Raw genomic sequence first — 16,481 nt, forward strand, 5'->3', positions numbered from 1 at the left:
CTTCCCACTTAGAATGGGTATCCCCTTCCCACTTAGAATGAGTACCCCCTTCCCACTTAGAATGGGTACCCCTTCCAACTTGGAATGGGTACCCCCTTCCCACTTGTACTGGATACCCCTCCATCTTAGAATGGGTACCCCCTTCCCACTTAGAATGGGTACCCCCTTCCCACTTGTACTGGATACCCCTTCCAACTTAGAATGGGTACCCCCTTCCCACTTAGAATGGGTACCCCCTTCCCACTTAGAATGGGTACCCCCTTCCCACTTAGAATGGGTACCCCCTTCCCACTTAGAATGGGTACCCCCTTCCCACTTAGAATGGGTACCCCCTTCCCACCCTAGAATGGGTACCCCCTTCCCACTTAGAATGGGTACCCCATTCCCACTTAGAATGGGTACCCCCTTCCCACTTAGAATGGGTACCCCCTTCCTACTTAGAATGGGTACCCCCTTCCCACTTAGAATGGGTACCCCCTTCCCACTTAGAATGGGTACCCCCTTCCGACTTAGAATGGGTACCCGCTTCCCACTTGGACTGGATACCCCTTCCCACTTAGAATGGGTACCCCCTTCCCACTTAGAATGGGTACCCCCTTCCCACTTAGAATGGATACCCCTTCCCACTTAGAATGGGTACCCCCTTCCCACTTACAATGAGAACCCCCTTCCCACTTAAAATGGGTACCCCCTTCTCACTTAGAATGGATACCCCTTCCCACTTAGAATGGGTACCCGCTTCCCACTTGGAATGGGTACCCCCTTCCCACTTAGAATGAGTACCCGCTTCCCACTTAGAATGGGTACGCCCTTCTCACTTAGAATGGGTACCCCCTTCCCACTTAGAATGGGTACCCCCTTCCCACTTAGAATGGATACCCCTTCCTATTTAGAATGGGTACCCCCTTCCCACTTAGAATGGGTACCCCCTTCCCACTTAGAATGGGTACCCCCTTCCCACTTAGAATGGGTACCCCCTTCCCACTTAGAATGGATACCCCTTCCCACTTAGAATGGGTACCCCCTTCCCACTTAGAATGGGTACCCCCTTCCCACTTAGAATGGGTACCCCCTTCCCACTTAGAATGGATACCCCTTCCCACTTAGAATGGGTACCCCCTTCCCACTTAGAATGGGTACCCCCTTCCCACTTAGAATGGATACCCCTTCCCACTTAGAATGGGTACCCCCTTCCCACTTAGAATGGGTACCCCCTTCCCACTTAGAATGGATACCCCTTCCCACTTAGAATGGGTACCCCCTTCCCACTTAGAATGGGTATCCCCTTCCCACTTCACCAGGCATCCCCTTTCCACGCATGTTGGGTCCCTACTTCCTTTGACTTTTCTTTCTTTCATCCCACCAACTTACCTTGTATGTACATTGTACAAGTAACATTGATGCATCATTTGTCGCTCTGTATAGGTTAATATCTCCTTAATTAGCACTTTGTATTGTTATTGTGCTGCGATTTTTGGGCTCACGTTTGCATTGCGCCAACTTTAATTTTCAACTTTTCCAAGTCCAATGTTTCCTGCTATTGTAATTTTAATGCGCAGGATCACAGGCCCAATCCCCTCTCGCAGCCAAATAACCGAGGTGTGCAAGATTGGAGCATCAGGGTTTCTATCAGAGAGTTGAGCGTTGTCTATCCCTCGATTCAGCATCAGTGGGACTTTGTGAAAATTTAACTCAGGGCAGAGGGATTTTAAAAGTTTTCCTCAAGTATATTTGGTCTTTGTCTGCCAACGGTCCCATTTTGGTGCTCGTGTGACGTAGTTGTGATTTTTACAACAGATTTTATAATTTCCAGACCCGCTTTCCTCGTCACCGTTTTACGGTGCGGAGGCCCAGCCGGCGCCGGGCAGGCCACGATTGGCAAATGCGTTCCAGATGAGGCGGGTCTCCCGGTTCCTGATGGATGGACACATCACGGATTGTTAGGAAGGCATTTCTGGGTCGTCCCATTGGGCACGGCTCTCAAAAATCCCGTTCTTCATCTCGAACCTTTGAAAACCTTCCCTGTTCTTGTGCAAAACGACTGGTGTGGGAAGCCTGAAGAATCCAAATGATCCCAGAGAGAGTCTGGCAGCCTGACTCGAGATGTCCAGCTACCTGCATGTGGCTCGACTTCATAAATTCACTTAAGGTCAATCGTTTTGGCTTTTTATTCTCAGAGGAAGTGCCGGTGTTTGAGGATGTACCTTGTGATCCGGAAAAAAGGTTCCAATCCCACGCACCACATAAATTGTGTCCACCGTGTCCTGATGTCCCTGTCTTTCGCACGTAATGGACAAGCTCCTTGAGCTCTGCTCCCGGTAAAACAAACTCTACAAACTCCGCCCATTTTGTAAAGGTTTTGTTTTTGTGCAGGTGTCTGTTGTAAAGACGTTTCGATACATTCCGCTAACCTGTTCGCACTGTTTTTCAGCACAATATCATCGTTGTTGGTATGGATTCAGACCTGGAAACATCCTTCGTGAGCTCAACAAAGAGCAGGTATTGTGTGGCGGATCACCTTCGGCACACCTCTTTTCTTCCCATTGCTCTTCCTTCAGTATCTGCAGTTCAGGAAATAAATGGTTCCAGTTTTTATGAGCATTTATAGGTAGTTGTAATTAACTTTGTAATTTGTAATTTGTAATTAATTTGTAAGGCTTTGTAATTAACCCCCTTATTTCCACCACCACTAAAATCACCACCATCATCGTATAATGGAACTCTGAAGTGCCTCGACAACCAACACGAGCTGCAAGTAACAGTTTTATAATACGAGTCGGTCATTGCCTCATCATGTGATAATGTTCTGCACTTTTACAGGTTACTAGTAAAAAGCCCGTCAAATATGACAGGTTGGAACAGTTTTTTCAACGGTGCAGCCTCGTGAGTGTGCCAAATTCTGAAGCCTCGGCCTAGTGTCAGGTGTGCTTATATCTTCCTATTTATTAGACATCCTACGGACGTAAATGGACACTCGTTTTACTCTGCGCATGTTGCACATCATGTGCAGCGAATTTCACCTCCCTGCACCTTGTATTTGTTTTTTTTTTTACTTTATGTACACCGCCCCTGAGGCTCGGTTTGCAAGCCACCGTCTACATTTCCAAATAGAAGAGACATCATAATTACTCTTTTATGGAAAAAAATTTCGAGTTTGTTTTATCCTCAAAAATAGATCATAGTGAACACACATTCGTGTTCAAAGATTGGCCTTTAAAACCTACCCTTATGGAGGGGGACGGACATCTGTACAAACACACAAACTGACATTGTGTTTTATATGGCAGATCGGATTTTGAACAAATCTGCAGGTGTCCAACTTTTTTCATAATTAGTAAATCGATATTTTAGTAAAGTCTGTTGTGTTACAATGACTGCATCCTAACACTGGTTTATACCGTTTAATGACTGATGTCCTAGTTTTACAATGATGATTAGGACAAAATTTTGTGCACGGAAGTCGATAATATCTACACAGCACAGGTCTCCCTCTTAGCAAAGAACGAAAGTGTAAAGTGATCGAACAAACAAAGCAAAGAGATATGAAGAGTTCCTTCAGCTTGTTGAGTAACTGCTTCATCATCATCTGAGTGATGTCTATCATCGAGTTTTTGAACCTTAAATCCCAAAATCCCTCCCAAGAGCAGGTCCACAACATTAGTTGTCTTCAAAGGTCATCCAATCAGGGATATTTAGCCCATCCCCCGCTCTGCGGAGACGGGGTTTTGCAATCAATTCTGTGTGTCTGTCCGGGCCGGCCCATTGTTTTTACCATTTTAGTTTTGTCATAAAATTTTCAACAAAGCTCGATTATGATAATATGGAGAAGACAAAGTATTAATTTTGTCAAAAGGTCAAAGGTCAGCATCACATAAAATCATTAATTTTCATCCAATTGACATGAAATTTCAATTTACCATTTGAGTTTTGTCATCAAATTTTCTACAAAACCTTATTATGATAATATGGAGAAGGCAAAGTAATAATTTTGTCAAAAGGTCAAAGGTCAGAGTCACATAAAGTCATTAATTTCCATCTAATTTACCTGAAATTTTAAGAATTTGCATATTGTTTCATAGAATTAGTTCCTCAATCAAAAGCTAGAAGCTGAATACTTTTTTTTTTAGATCTAAAGGTCAAAGGTCAAGGCTGCATAAAATCGTCAATTTTTATCTTGTATTTTTAAACTGTTTCTGTCATGTTTAGCATACAGAAGAATATGTCTGAATGCAAACGGATATGGACGGGCTCTGCATTTTCAGGTGATTTCTAGTTTTTCCAAGTTCCTTCTGGATATTCTATTCTTTTAATACAAAGACACACATTTTCTTATGTATACTTGAGTATATATATATATAGTGTAGCGGCTACCGCTGGGTATACACAATCGCCTTGCACCTACCGAGGACGCGGAGAGATCACCATGCCGGGCTCGCCCAGGACGCCCGGGCATGCCCGCTCTCGACTTGCCAGGCCTTGTCCGGGCCGCCAGGGCACGCCCGGGCATGCCCGCTCTCGACTTGCCAGGCCTCGTCCGGGACGCCCGGGCACGCCCGGGCATGCCCGCTCTCGACTTGCCAGGCCTCGTCCAGGACACCCGGGCACGCCCCCTCTCGCCTTTCCCGGGCAAACACTCCAGGATAATGTGTATATATATTGTCCGTGAGCCTCCTCGAGAGCCCGCCAGCCGCGCCCTGAGCCTCCTCGAGAGCCCGCCAGCCGCTGACAAATACGACGCGATTAAAAAGCTCCTCCTCGACGCTTTCGCCCTCTCATCAGCGGAACGCGCACGTCGCCTGCTCGACCTGCCCGAGCTCGGCGACACGCGCCCGTTCGAGCGAATGGACTACATGCTTTCGCTGCTCGGCGAGCACTCTCCGGCATTCTTGTTCCGGGAGCTGTTCCTCCGTCAGCTGCCTAGCCCGGTACGCCTCGCCCTAGCAAGCATGACGATCACGGATCCCCGCGCCCTCGCCAGGGAAGCCGACAAGATCTCCGCGGCAGGCCAACGCATTGGCGCAGCGACCTGGAGCCCACCGCCGTCCGAAGCAACGCCCATGGCGCCCGAGCACCTGGCACGGTCGACGACCGAACTGCCGACGCAATTGGCGGCCGCTACGCCACGCCGACCACCTCCAGCACGATGACCGGAGCCTCCACCTGACCAGGCATGGTCTTATTATCATGCCAGGTTCGGACAGAAGGCCCGGACATGCCGACCCCCGTGCACCTTCGGCAAGCCGGGAAACGGCCGGGCCGGCGTTCATTACCAGCCATGAGCGCCGGCCACACGGGCAACTTACTTTTCATCACGGACAAAGCGTCCGGACGGCGCTTCCTGTGTGACACCGGCGCCCAACTGAGCGTCATACCCGCCTCCGATCAGGACAGGCAGTCCGCGGTTTGCGGCCCCTCCTTGTTTGCGGCCCCTCCTTGGTTGCGGCCAACGGATCGGCCATCCGCACCTTCGGCCCGCGCAACGTCACCCTCTGCTTCGGCGGCCAACGCTTTAATTGGACTTTTGTAACCGCAAGCGTGCCCATGGCTCTGCTAGGCGCCGACTTCCTCTGCGCACACGGACTGCTGGTGGACGTCCAACGGCGTCGCCTCATCAACGCCGAGACCTTCAGCTCCCTGGCATGCACATTGAGCAGCTCCGCTCTGACCGAGCTGGCATGCGCCCTCCCGGCGGCGAACGAGTTTGCTCGCCTGCTCACGGAGTTCCCGGCCCTCACGCGGCCGACGTTTTCGGCCGTCGCAGTACGACATGGGATCGAGCACCACATACCAACCACGGGCCCGCCGGTCTACGCCAGAGCCCGCCGCCTCGACCCAGCCAAGCTCGCCGTGGCCAAAGCCGAGTTCGGCGCTTTGGAACACCTCGGCATCGTGCGGCGCTCCGATAGCACGTGGGCTTCGCCACTACACATCGTCCCAAAACCAGGGGGCGGCTGGCGCCCATGTGGCGACGACCGCCGCCTTAACGACGCTACCACCCCTGACAGGTATCTGATCCCGCACATCCAAGACTTCTCCGCCCGTTTGGCAGGACGGGTCATTTTTTCAAAGATCGATTTAATACGGAGATATCACCAGGTACCTGTCAGGGCGGCCGACGTCCCAAAAACGGCCGTCATCACGCCGTTCGGCTTATTCGAATTCCTGCGAATGCCGTTTGGCCTCAAGAACGCGGCTCAGGCGTTCCAGCGCTTGATGGACGGCGTGCTGCGCGACCTGCCGTTCCTCTTCGTTTACCTGGACGACATCCTCGTCGCCAGAACGTCCCGGGCCGAGCACCTCCTCCACCTCCGAACACTGTTCGGGCACCTCAGTGAGCACGGCCTCATCGTCAACCCGGCCAAATGCCACTTCAGCACGACGGCCGTTGATTTTTTGGGCCACCACATCACCAAGAACAGGGCCGTGCCGCTGCCAACCAAGGTCGAGGCCATCACCACGTTTCCGCGTCTCCGCTCCATAAAGGCCCTGCAGGAATTCCTGGGAATGGTGAATTTCTATCACCGCTTCGTGCCCCGCGCTGCTCAACTCATGCGGCCCCTCTACGAAGCCCTCCGGGGCAAGCCGGCCAAGCACGACGTCGTCTGGTCCGCAGCAATGGACGCGGCCTTTAAAAGCTCAAAGCGGGCCCTCGCCGACGCAACACTGCTCGCTCACCCGGTGCTCAACGCTCCCATCGCCCTCACCACGGATGCCTCCGACTACGCGGTGGGCGCCGTACATGAGCAATGGGTGAACGGGGTTTGGCAGCCACTCGCTTTTTTCAGCCGGCAACTCCGGCAGAACGAGCTCAAATATAGCACGTTTGACCGTGAGCTCCTCGGTCTACACCTGGCCATTCGCCATTTCCGCCACCTCCTGGAGGGCCGACCCTTCACGGCGTTCGTCGACCACAAGGCGTTGGTTTACGCAATGGCCAAGGTCATGGAGCCGTGGTCGGCCCGCCAACAGCGCCACCTCTCCGCCGTGTCGGAGTTTACCACGGACATCCGGCACGTCGCCGGCAAAGACAACGCCGTGGCCGACTGTCTTTCTCAGGCCAGCGTGAATGCGGTCCACCTCGGCGTGGACTTCACGCTTATGGCGGCGGACCAAACCACCGAAACCACGGTGCAAGCCCTCCGGGCGGCGGACACGGGCCTCCGCCTGGCCGACATCCCCTTTGCGGACACTGTCCTGCTCTGCGACGTCTCCCAAGGCCAGCCTCGCCCCATCGTGCCAGTTACCTGGCAACGCCGCATCTTCGCCTCCCTCCACGGCCTTTCCCACCCGGGCCGGAAAGCTTCCCAGAAGCTGATGTCGGCGCCATTCGTCTGGCACGGCCTTCGACGGGACGTCCGCGATTGGACCAGCACCTGCACAGCATGCCAACAGGCCAAGGTCCACCGACACACCCAGGCCCCCCGCTGGCACCTTTCACCGTGCCCGAACGACGTTTCGACCACGTCAACGTGGACCTGGTGGGCCCCCTCCCCCCATCACGGGGTTTCACACACCTGCTCACCATGGTGGACAGGACCACCAGGTGGCCGGAGGCCGTTCCCCTCGTCTCCACCACCACCACCGACGTGGCGCAGGCTTTCATCGCCACCTGGGTCGCCCGCTGCGGCGCACCGGCGGACATCTCGTCGGACCGCGGACCGCAGTTCACCTCCGAGCTGTGGGGCGCGGTCGCCCGCAACCTGGGGGTCAAGCTCCACCGTACTACGGCCTACCACCCCCAAGCCAACGGGTTGTGCGAGCGATTCCACCGCTCCATGAAGGCCGCGCTCATGGCTGGCCTTCAGGACGGCGGTTGGGCCGACCGGCTGCCGTGGGTCCTTTTGGGCCTCCGCACGGCCCCCAACGAGGACCTCCGGGCGTCCACCGCCGAGCTTGTCTACGGCCAGGCGCTACGCGTCCCGGGCGAATTCGTGCCCGACGCTACCAGTCCCTGGTCCGCAGCTCACCAGCGCTCGGACCTCCAGGAGACCGCCCAACGGTTTGCCCCCGTGCCAACGTCCCACCACGGTGACCCCCAGTCCTACGTCCCCCCAGCGCTTCGCACAGCGGAGTACGTTTTTGTGCGTCATGACGCACATCGGGGGCCACTCCGGCCCTTCCAGGTCCTGCGACGGGACGACAAGTCGTTCGTCATCGACATCGGCGGCAGGTCGGACCGGATTGCGGTGGACCGCCTCAAGCCGGCGCACGTGGACATCGACCAACCGCCACGGTTGGCCCTTCCGCCGTGGCGAGGCCGCCCCCCGTCCACGGTGCCCCCCACTCGACCGCCCACCACCACACCGGACCCCCCCCCCCCCCACCACCCGCCAGGGGTCGTTTTGGCCGGGTCATCAGGACCCCCCTCAAATTGACCCTGCCGGTGCAAGTCGATTCTGGGGGGACGTGTGTAGCGGCTACCGCTGGGTATACACAATCGCCTTGCACCTACCGAGGACGCGGAGCGATCACCATGCCGGGCTCGCCCAGGACGCCCGGGCATGCCCGCTCTCGACTTGCCAGGCCTCGTCCGGGATGCCCGGGCGCGCGCCCCCTCTCGCCTTTCCCGGGCAAACGCTCAGGGATAATGTGTATATATATTGCTGCCCGATAAACGGGCTTTTCAGAGTACCCGAGATGATTTGACATAATAAAGAAACTCGGACGAATTCCAGCTTTTTGTCGCGTCCATTCTTTCGATTTACGGTGGAGCATAGCTCCTACAATAGTATATACTAGCGAGGTACCCATGCCATGCGCGGGTGGGAAGCCGAAAGCAAACAAACAATGTGGAAATGGTGAATGCTAAACCATGGAACCAATAAATTATACATTCCTGTGCCACCTTCAGTCGCACGTCTGACATGGACAGCCGGTTCATGAAGGACTTGCATGGAAAACGTACCCCATCTGAATGGTTCTATCCCCGGTCAATGGCGAATCTGCATATGGCGATCCACGAATGTCATGGTTAAAAGTAGAAACCCTCACATCATTTCCTCATCATTTGAACTCAATATCTCTATTTTCATTCCAAACAACGTAACTCCAATCAAAAATAAAATGGCATTAATATAAAAATTAAACTTTTACCAACACTCGGGACATAAACAAATATTTAAATCCGTGCTGACGTTACATCTCGATATGGAGCAGTTCCGTACGGTTGGAAATTCAAAATCATAATTGTATTCACTCAATTCCAAACAGCATCATTCCGATCATAAATTGATGCAATAACAAAATAAGATTGTTTTGAGATATTATCAAACCAGCTCATTCTCGTCATGTGTTCACTTCCGGATTCGGGGCAGCTCGGTATCGAGCCAATTTCAAAATCATAATTTTATTGAGGAATTTATGAAATCTCCTACTTCCCTTACAACATCCGCTGGGATCCCAAAACATACCACAGAAGGTTTGGCGGGGCTAACCCCAAAACTGAGGGAGTAGTTTGGGGACGGACGAACAGACAGACACTCCTGTTTTATAATATAGATATGTATATTATACATTGAGATTAGACCCCATCACTGTTGTGGGTATCAGGAAGCAAGTGCCACACCAGCTATTGCTGCATGCATCCTGTTGCCACACATCAAAACACACACACACACACACACACACACACACACACACACACACACACATCCTCTCTCTCTCTCTCTCTCTCTCTTCCCCCATTCTTTCTCTCTCCCTCCCCCCTCCCTCCTGTCTCTCACCTCCTCTACTCTCTCTCCAGACCTCAACTGAATCCCCCCCTCACTCCCCTCTACCTCTTCTCCCCCCCCCCCCCCTCTCTCTCTCATCCCTCTTGCTCTCCTACCTCTATCTCTCTGCCCCCTCTCAGGGAGGGAGGCTGGGAGTCTGGAAGGAAGAGGGTAGTGTTTGAAGAGCGAGGGGAATGGGTTGAAGAGGAAGGGGGGAGTTTGGATTGAGGGGTGTGTTTGGATGGAGGGGAAGAAGGAGGGTAAAGGTGGGGTAGGGAGTCTCGTGGGAGGGGCCAGGGTGGGTTGGATGGAGGAGTAGGGGAAGGGGTGGGGTTGGAGGAGGGAACCTGCATTGCCTGGCAACATCTGGTACCTTTGCTAGTATGCTTTACTGTTATACACTCCATCTGCTATCCTATTTTTCCAAAACCGATGAGGATATATAGGTACTGCATGTATGTAATATATATATATATATATATATATATATATATATATATATATATAGACAGAGACAGAAACAGAGACAGAGACAGACTGTTTCATCTTTTATTATAAAAGTACAAAACCACACCCAAAACACCAGAAACACGTGAAAACCAAATGGCAGAGAAAAATCCGGGACGAGCACAGTTGGAAAATTGACTTTTTACCAATCAAATACTAAATCCCCATCAAGCACACTACACAAAGAATTCACCACCCACATTCCGGGCTTTTTCCCCAATTTACGATAGCTGTCGTCGCTTTGTTAAATAGCTCCAAGTTCTCTTCAACCAATCCAACGTCTTTGGCATCTTTCACCAAAACACAAACGTCATCTGCATCGGCCGATACCTTCACTTCATGCTCTACCGACACTTTTAAGCCTTCTAGAGATTTCCGAAGCACTATCAATAGGGGTTCAATACTCAAGGCATATAAAATACCAGACAGAGGGCAGCCCTGACGAATCCCCCTCTCAACCTTTACAGGTGGGATCAGTTCATTATTGACTTTAAATAATGAATAAACTTGACTGTATAACAGTTTAATGTAAGCAACAAAACCATTTCCGAGACCAAACTTTTCCAGAACTCCAAATAAATACCTGTGGTGCACCCGACCAAAAGCATTTTCCTGATCAAGACAGATTAATCCAATTTCTTCATTTTCTCTTTTACATACATTCCGTAGATCCCGAACAAGAAAAATATTGCCATGCATCTGACGACCCATAACACAAAACTCTTGATCACAGTGTATGAAATCTATCTATAATTCCAGTAATCTCTGTGTGTTTGTTTGTACGTTTGTACGTTTGTACGTTTGTACGTTTGTTTGTCTGTGACCGCTGTTTCTCGACAACCACGGGTCCGATATACTTTAAACTTGCCAGGTATATTGCTGGGGACCCGAGGATGTGCCTTTTCAAGGTTTCATATTAATCGGACAATTACTTACCGAGCTATGTCCAAAAAACGATTCAACCAATCAGAGAGCAGCGAGCTATCGCGTGTGCCGAACGTGCCGAACACACTCTGCCTCGGATGGCACATTTGAGAGCGTATTCATTTATTTCACGTTTTCAAACTATGTTGGCGCTATGTTGGCGTTAAACTATGTTTTAAAACTAATTAAAACCCCGGGGGGATTGTCACTGTACTCGCAAGCCGTTCGCCGTTCGCTTTGGCGTTGCGAATGGACCAAAACATTTCATGAACCAAACCATTTCATGTAAAGCGTTCGCCGTTCGCTTTGGCGTTGCGAATGGACCAAAACATTTCATGAACCAAACCATTTCATGTAAATAGAGGGGGGGATATAATTTTAGATATAGATATAGTACGGGCATGCCCTAGTATTCTAAATAAGGAGATAAACGTCGTGCCAATGCTTTCGCAAAAATCTTATAGTCAACTTATACAAACGAAACAGGCCACCAACTCGTGATGAGCTGTGGATCTCATTTCTTCGGAAGGAGCGTCACCACCGCTCTATGGCAGCTGAGAGGAAGTTCACCACCTTCAATGCTTTCTTCAAGGACCTCCAGCAAGCAAGGGCCTACAAGTGTCCAGAAAGTCCTATAAAACTCCACTGGGAGGCCATCCAGACCTGGTGCTGTTCTCGTAGTCATAGACATCAGTGACTGTTCCAGCTCATGTAATGTCAATGGAGTTCCAAGATTCACTTCATGCTCATCTCTCAGCTGAGGCAGCTCCGTTGTAAAATGCTCCGTTGCACTCTCCTGCACTTCCTCATTGGAAAATAACTTTGTAAAGTGATCAGAAACAACCTTCTTTATCTGGCATTGTGACAAACAAATGTTTCCCCCTGGACTCCTGAGGCATTCCATTTGCTTTTGTGGCACAGATTCTTTTTCCAGATTAAAAAAATTCTGAGTAGGCGCATCTATTTTGTATAAGGGATCCGTCCTTAGTCTAATCCTAGCACCCATGGCCTTATAATTTACAATCTCTTTCAGAAGCGATTGCTTCTCCACCAATAGCTTGTGCTTCTGCACATCCGGTTGTTTTGATAAATTTCCTCGTAATTTTGTAATCTCTCTTTCCAAAACCTGTTTCTCTACTCTTCCTTGCTTTGATGTAAACATTTGAAACTGTTGGCAGAACACCGTAATTTGCGCCTTCGCATTCTCCCACCAACTTCGCAAATTGACAAAATTATCTATTCTGCAAGTGAGGTCCTGCCACACCACCGGAAATGCTTCTTGGAAGTAAATATTACTGAGCACATATATATTTAATTTCCAATAAGAAGACCTCCCTCCAATACCCCCCAAACGAGGCGTTAGTTTAAAAACTAAGACAATTAAGCTGTGGTTTGAGAAACCAGAGGGAATAATATCTGTTCTCAAAACAGCCTTCATCATCTGCTTATTAACATAAAACCTATCTAACATCGCTAACGTGACGATGTTCCTTACACATCTACACCATGAAAACCCGCACTCTTTAGGGTGCTGACCCCTCCATGCATCATCCAATAAAAACCTCCGAGCTGCCTCTGCTCAAGGCTGAGCTGACTCAGGGTGAGGTTCCGCACTATTGCGATCGAACGCAGGGTTAAAGTGCAATCCCTCCCAATCACAATAAAATCATGGGACCCAATATTCCTTAAAATCCCAGTCAATTCTAACAATCCTTCCTCTCCTTGCTTTTACTTGGAGCATACACATTCACAAGAAAAAACCTTTAGCTATCCAACACAAAGGACAAAGTGGCGAGGTATCCCTGCACAACCTCAGTGAACACGACAGAGGTGGTTTGCAGAGCAGGATGCAAAAAGAAAGCAATTCCTGCAGTAATGGAATCTTTATCGTTAAAGAAAAGTTGTCCTTTCAGTAGCTGCCTCCAATCAGCATGAGAATTCAGGGAACTGTGAGTTTCCTGAAGCAGGACAATCCCCAGCTTCAATCTCTTTAACAAGGATTTAACCTGGAGTTTACACTCTCAGGCTACACCTCCATTAATATTTATACCCCCAAAACGCACCTCACCCATGAGGCGGAAGGAGTTAGGACTTCAAGTCCTTCTGGGTTTTCTAAAAATAATTCTGGGCTTTTTTTTTTAAACCCATTTCTGTAGCCAGAATTTATTTTTATCTGTAAAAACTGAGTCATCCGGACTCCGAGTAATTTCATTGAGTCGATTTATAAGTCCCGGCAGGTCTGAAAAAAAAATCCCTCAAATCAACGTTCCGTTTACGATAGGAGTCTTTTAGAAAGGCCTTTATCTCATCATCGGCGGGGGTGACTTTCACCTCATTGGGCTGAAACGGCACTTCTTCTACATCATCAATTCCCGAATCCTATGAGGCTGAATCACCCTTATGCCCCATGGTGTCACCAAATACCTCTACCTCTGAAACGAGAACCTAAAGGCCTCCCACTTTGCTTAATAGAATCTGTTGCGGGTCCACCGGGGGTTTGAAGAACCGAATTTACATTTTCTCCACCTGACATAGATTCTGGCAACAGTGGTTCATCCACACAGGGAGGATGAAGAGCCACATTAGTGTCTCTGCTGCCTAACTTGGATTCAGGCAACAGTGGTTCATCCACACCGAGAGGTAAAGGAGACACAGAACCCTGTCCGCTGCCTCACAATGATTCAGGCACCGGAGGATCATCTACCAGTGGGGGCTATCCCAATTACGTTGTCTACCTCCCTCCCCCCCCACCCCCCACCACCTTCAACAACCTCACACTGTCCCTCACGGTCTTCTACAACCGACCACAAGTCATTCCCGAGAACCTTCGGACAACTCTCAATTGAGTTTATGCGCTCACTTACATCATCTTGTTCCAGTTGGTCCATAGCACCACTGCAACCCTCTTCATCTTGCAGAGCTTGTAGAGCAGCAAGTCGATTCCCTCCATTGGGAATACTTCCATCCTGCTCAGTGTTACAGGCTTTTCTTTATATGAGAGATTGGAGATGCATCTCTTATTTTTGACTTTCGTTTTTTAACCAAAGTGAACCCATTGTTCCCACTTTCATCCTGCTCCTCTGATGCAACATTGTTTACGTTTGCAGGGGTCGGTTGAGGCGCCATGGAGGAAACACTTGGAATTTCATCTCTTACATTTCCCTCCACAGGAGGAACAGCTGCAGTGGGATTTTCGGCCTGTTCCTTATTTTTGGGACAAAACAGCTTCATATGCCCAAACCCGCCACGCAAAAAGCACTTTAGTGAATCCTTGGTAGCATATACTTGGTAGTCGTGCCCGTCCTGAGCGAAATTTAACGTTAAATTCAACTCCTCATTCCCGTTCTTCAATACCATGTAAACACTTCCAAAGGACATCACGTGCTTCATCCTGCTTGATTCCCAAAGGAATCATCAACATTTGTGAAACTATCGTCCCATACTTTGCCAATGCAGCGGCAATCAAGTCACCCTTTAGGAAGAGGTGGGACGTTAGAGATTGTGACCTTCCAAGCAGGAGTATCTCGCGGGTACGCCATTAAAAACAGCCCCGTGTCTAAGACCACACCTTGCTCAACTGCACGAGCAACGAAATCGACATTTGCCACAAACACAATGACTCGTTTGTTCATTCGTGATGCCGCACGAACATTTTTCATTTCCTTGGTGAACGAACACACACAAACCCCACCCCCAACCACCGATCTTCGGCAGGAGGGGGGGGGGGGGGAGAGAAAGGGGGAGGGGGGAAACAAATTTAAATTAAAGAAAAATAAAACTACCAAATAGACCGGCTAAGCCTAACGGCAATGAAGCTCACATAAATACTGTATAATATAAAGAAAACAATAGTTTTCAACAAAAAGGAGGTGCACGGTGGGCCTCAAAGTCACCCGACACACCTTTCTTTCTATGAAACGATTAATGCTGCCTCTCTCATCTAAACCACACACTGTGGGCTCTCTGTCTCTCTCGTCTCGAAAAGGAATGGGGAAGGTAAAGGAACGAGAAAGAACAAACACGATAAATTGACACAAACAACGAAGGTAAGGAGGGAAACAAAAAACGAAGGTTGAGGGGGGTGGCTGGAGGGAAAATGTGGAGAAAGGAAAAGGGAGGACAGAGAATACTAGAAAATAAGAAGAAAGATGATAAACAAACAAAACACAGAAAAGTAACAACGAACTACACATGCAAGTACTCTGCCGCCATGATGCCACATCCAACTCACAACACGCCAGCAGAGACGGAGAGACAGAGACAGAGACAGACAGACAGAGACAGACAGACATACAGAGACAGACAGAGACAGAGAAAGAAACAGACAGAGAAAGAAACAGACAGAGAAAGAAACAGACAGAGAAAGAAACAGACAGAGAAAGAAACAGACAGAGACAGAGAGAGAAAAAAGTAGTGGTAACACATGTTCCGGAAGGAACTTAAAAGGGTTGAAACTGCCAAATGAGATTGTGTGAAAGCGAGTTGAGTTCATTTTAAAATGAAACATGTTCAAGAAAATAAGGTAAATAAAGCAAACAAAAATGGACTTCAGCAGAGTGTACCATGCTAGGAGAAGGGACCATAACCTGAGGTAAATAAGAGGAGAGTTAGGACAGTTTTAAGACAAGGGTCAGAACAAGTGTGCATCTACCCTCAGGAGAGCTCGGAACAGAGCTCGAAACAAGTTTGTGTCTACCCTCAGGAGAGCCAGGAAACTATCTCTCTGCTCTCAAGACTGAACTCTCAAACCTGCCTCTCTCCTGCAAATCCTCGTGGCGTCTGGTCTGATATGTTTCTGGTGTTTCTTCCCCCTCCATCCCTCCCTCACCTCAAATGGCTACACAGTTGACACCGCACGTGACAAAGCTGAATGCCTCAAAATCTTGCATCCCAAACCCATCTCTCTCTGTACCCACCTTTCCCAGTCGAACCCAGCTGCTCCTGGACTATGTGTCCTTCTCTCCTGACAAGGTGGAGAAGTTTCTGTCAAACCTCGACGCCGATTCTGCAACTGGACCAGATGGCATCAGCCCACGGGTCCTAAAATCCTGCTCTTCCGCTCTATCTCACCCTCTCTCTGTTCTCCTGACCCTTACTTTTGCTCAAGGTCATCCGCCATCTGCTTGAAAATCAGCCAACATTACCGCTTTACACAAAAAAGATACAAAAACGGAACCTTGCGACTAAAGACCAATCAGCCTGCTCCTAATCAACAGCGAGGTCATGGAATCCATCATCGCTTCTGATATTAAATCATTCCTCTTCTCCAATGGATTGATCTCTGATTATCAACTTGGATTCAGACCAGGTCATTCTACTCTGGACATGCTGCTTCTACAA

At 49.6% G+C, this 16,481-nt stretch overlaps 1 protein-coding gene across 13 annotated transcripts in view; it reads left to right on the plus strand.

The window, feature by feature from the left end:
• Positions 1-16,481, plus strand: part of LOC137438908 (nicotinamide/nicotinic acid mononucleotide adenylyltransferase 2) — a 141,319-nt gene that overhangs the window by 72,597 nt on the left and 52,241 nt on the right. For all 13 annotated transcript variants that reach the window (XM_068134378.2, XM_078767400.1, XM_078767403.1 and 10 more), the window contains one exon: positions 2,432-2,499. In XM_068134378.2, coding sequence (XP_067990479.1) covers positions 2,432-2,499 — 68 coding nt within the window. The remainder of the gene's footprint in view (positions 1-2,431; positions 2,500-16,481) is intronic.

The sequence above is a fragment of the Myxine glutinosa genome, chromosome 13, assembly GCF_964187855.1.
Source record: "Myxine glutinosa chromosome 13, kmMyxGlut1.1, whole genome shotgun sequence".
NCBI classification, from domain to species: domain Eukaryota; kingdom Metazoa; phylum Chordata; class Myxini; order Myxiniformes; family Myxinidae; genus Myxine; species Myxine glutinosa.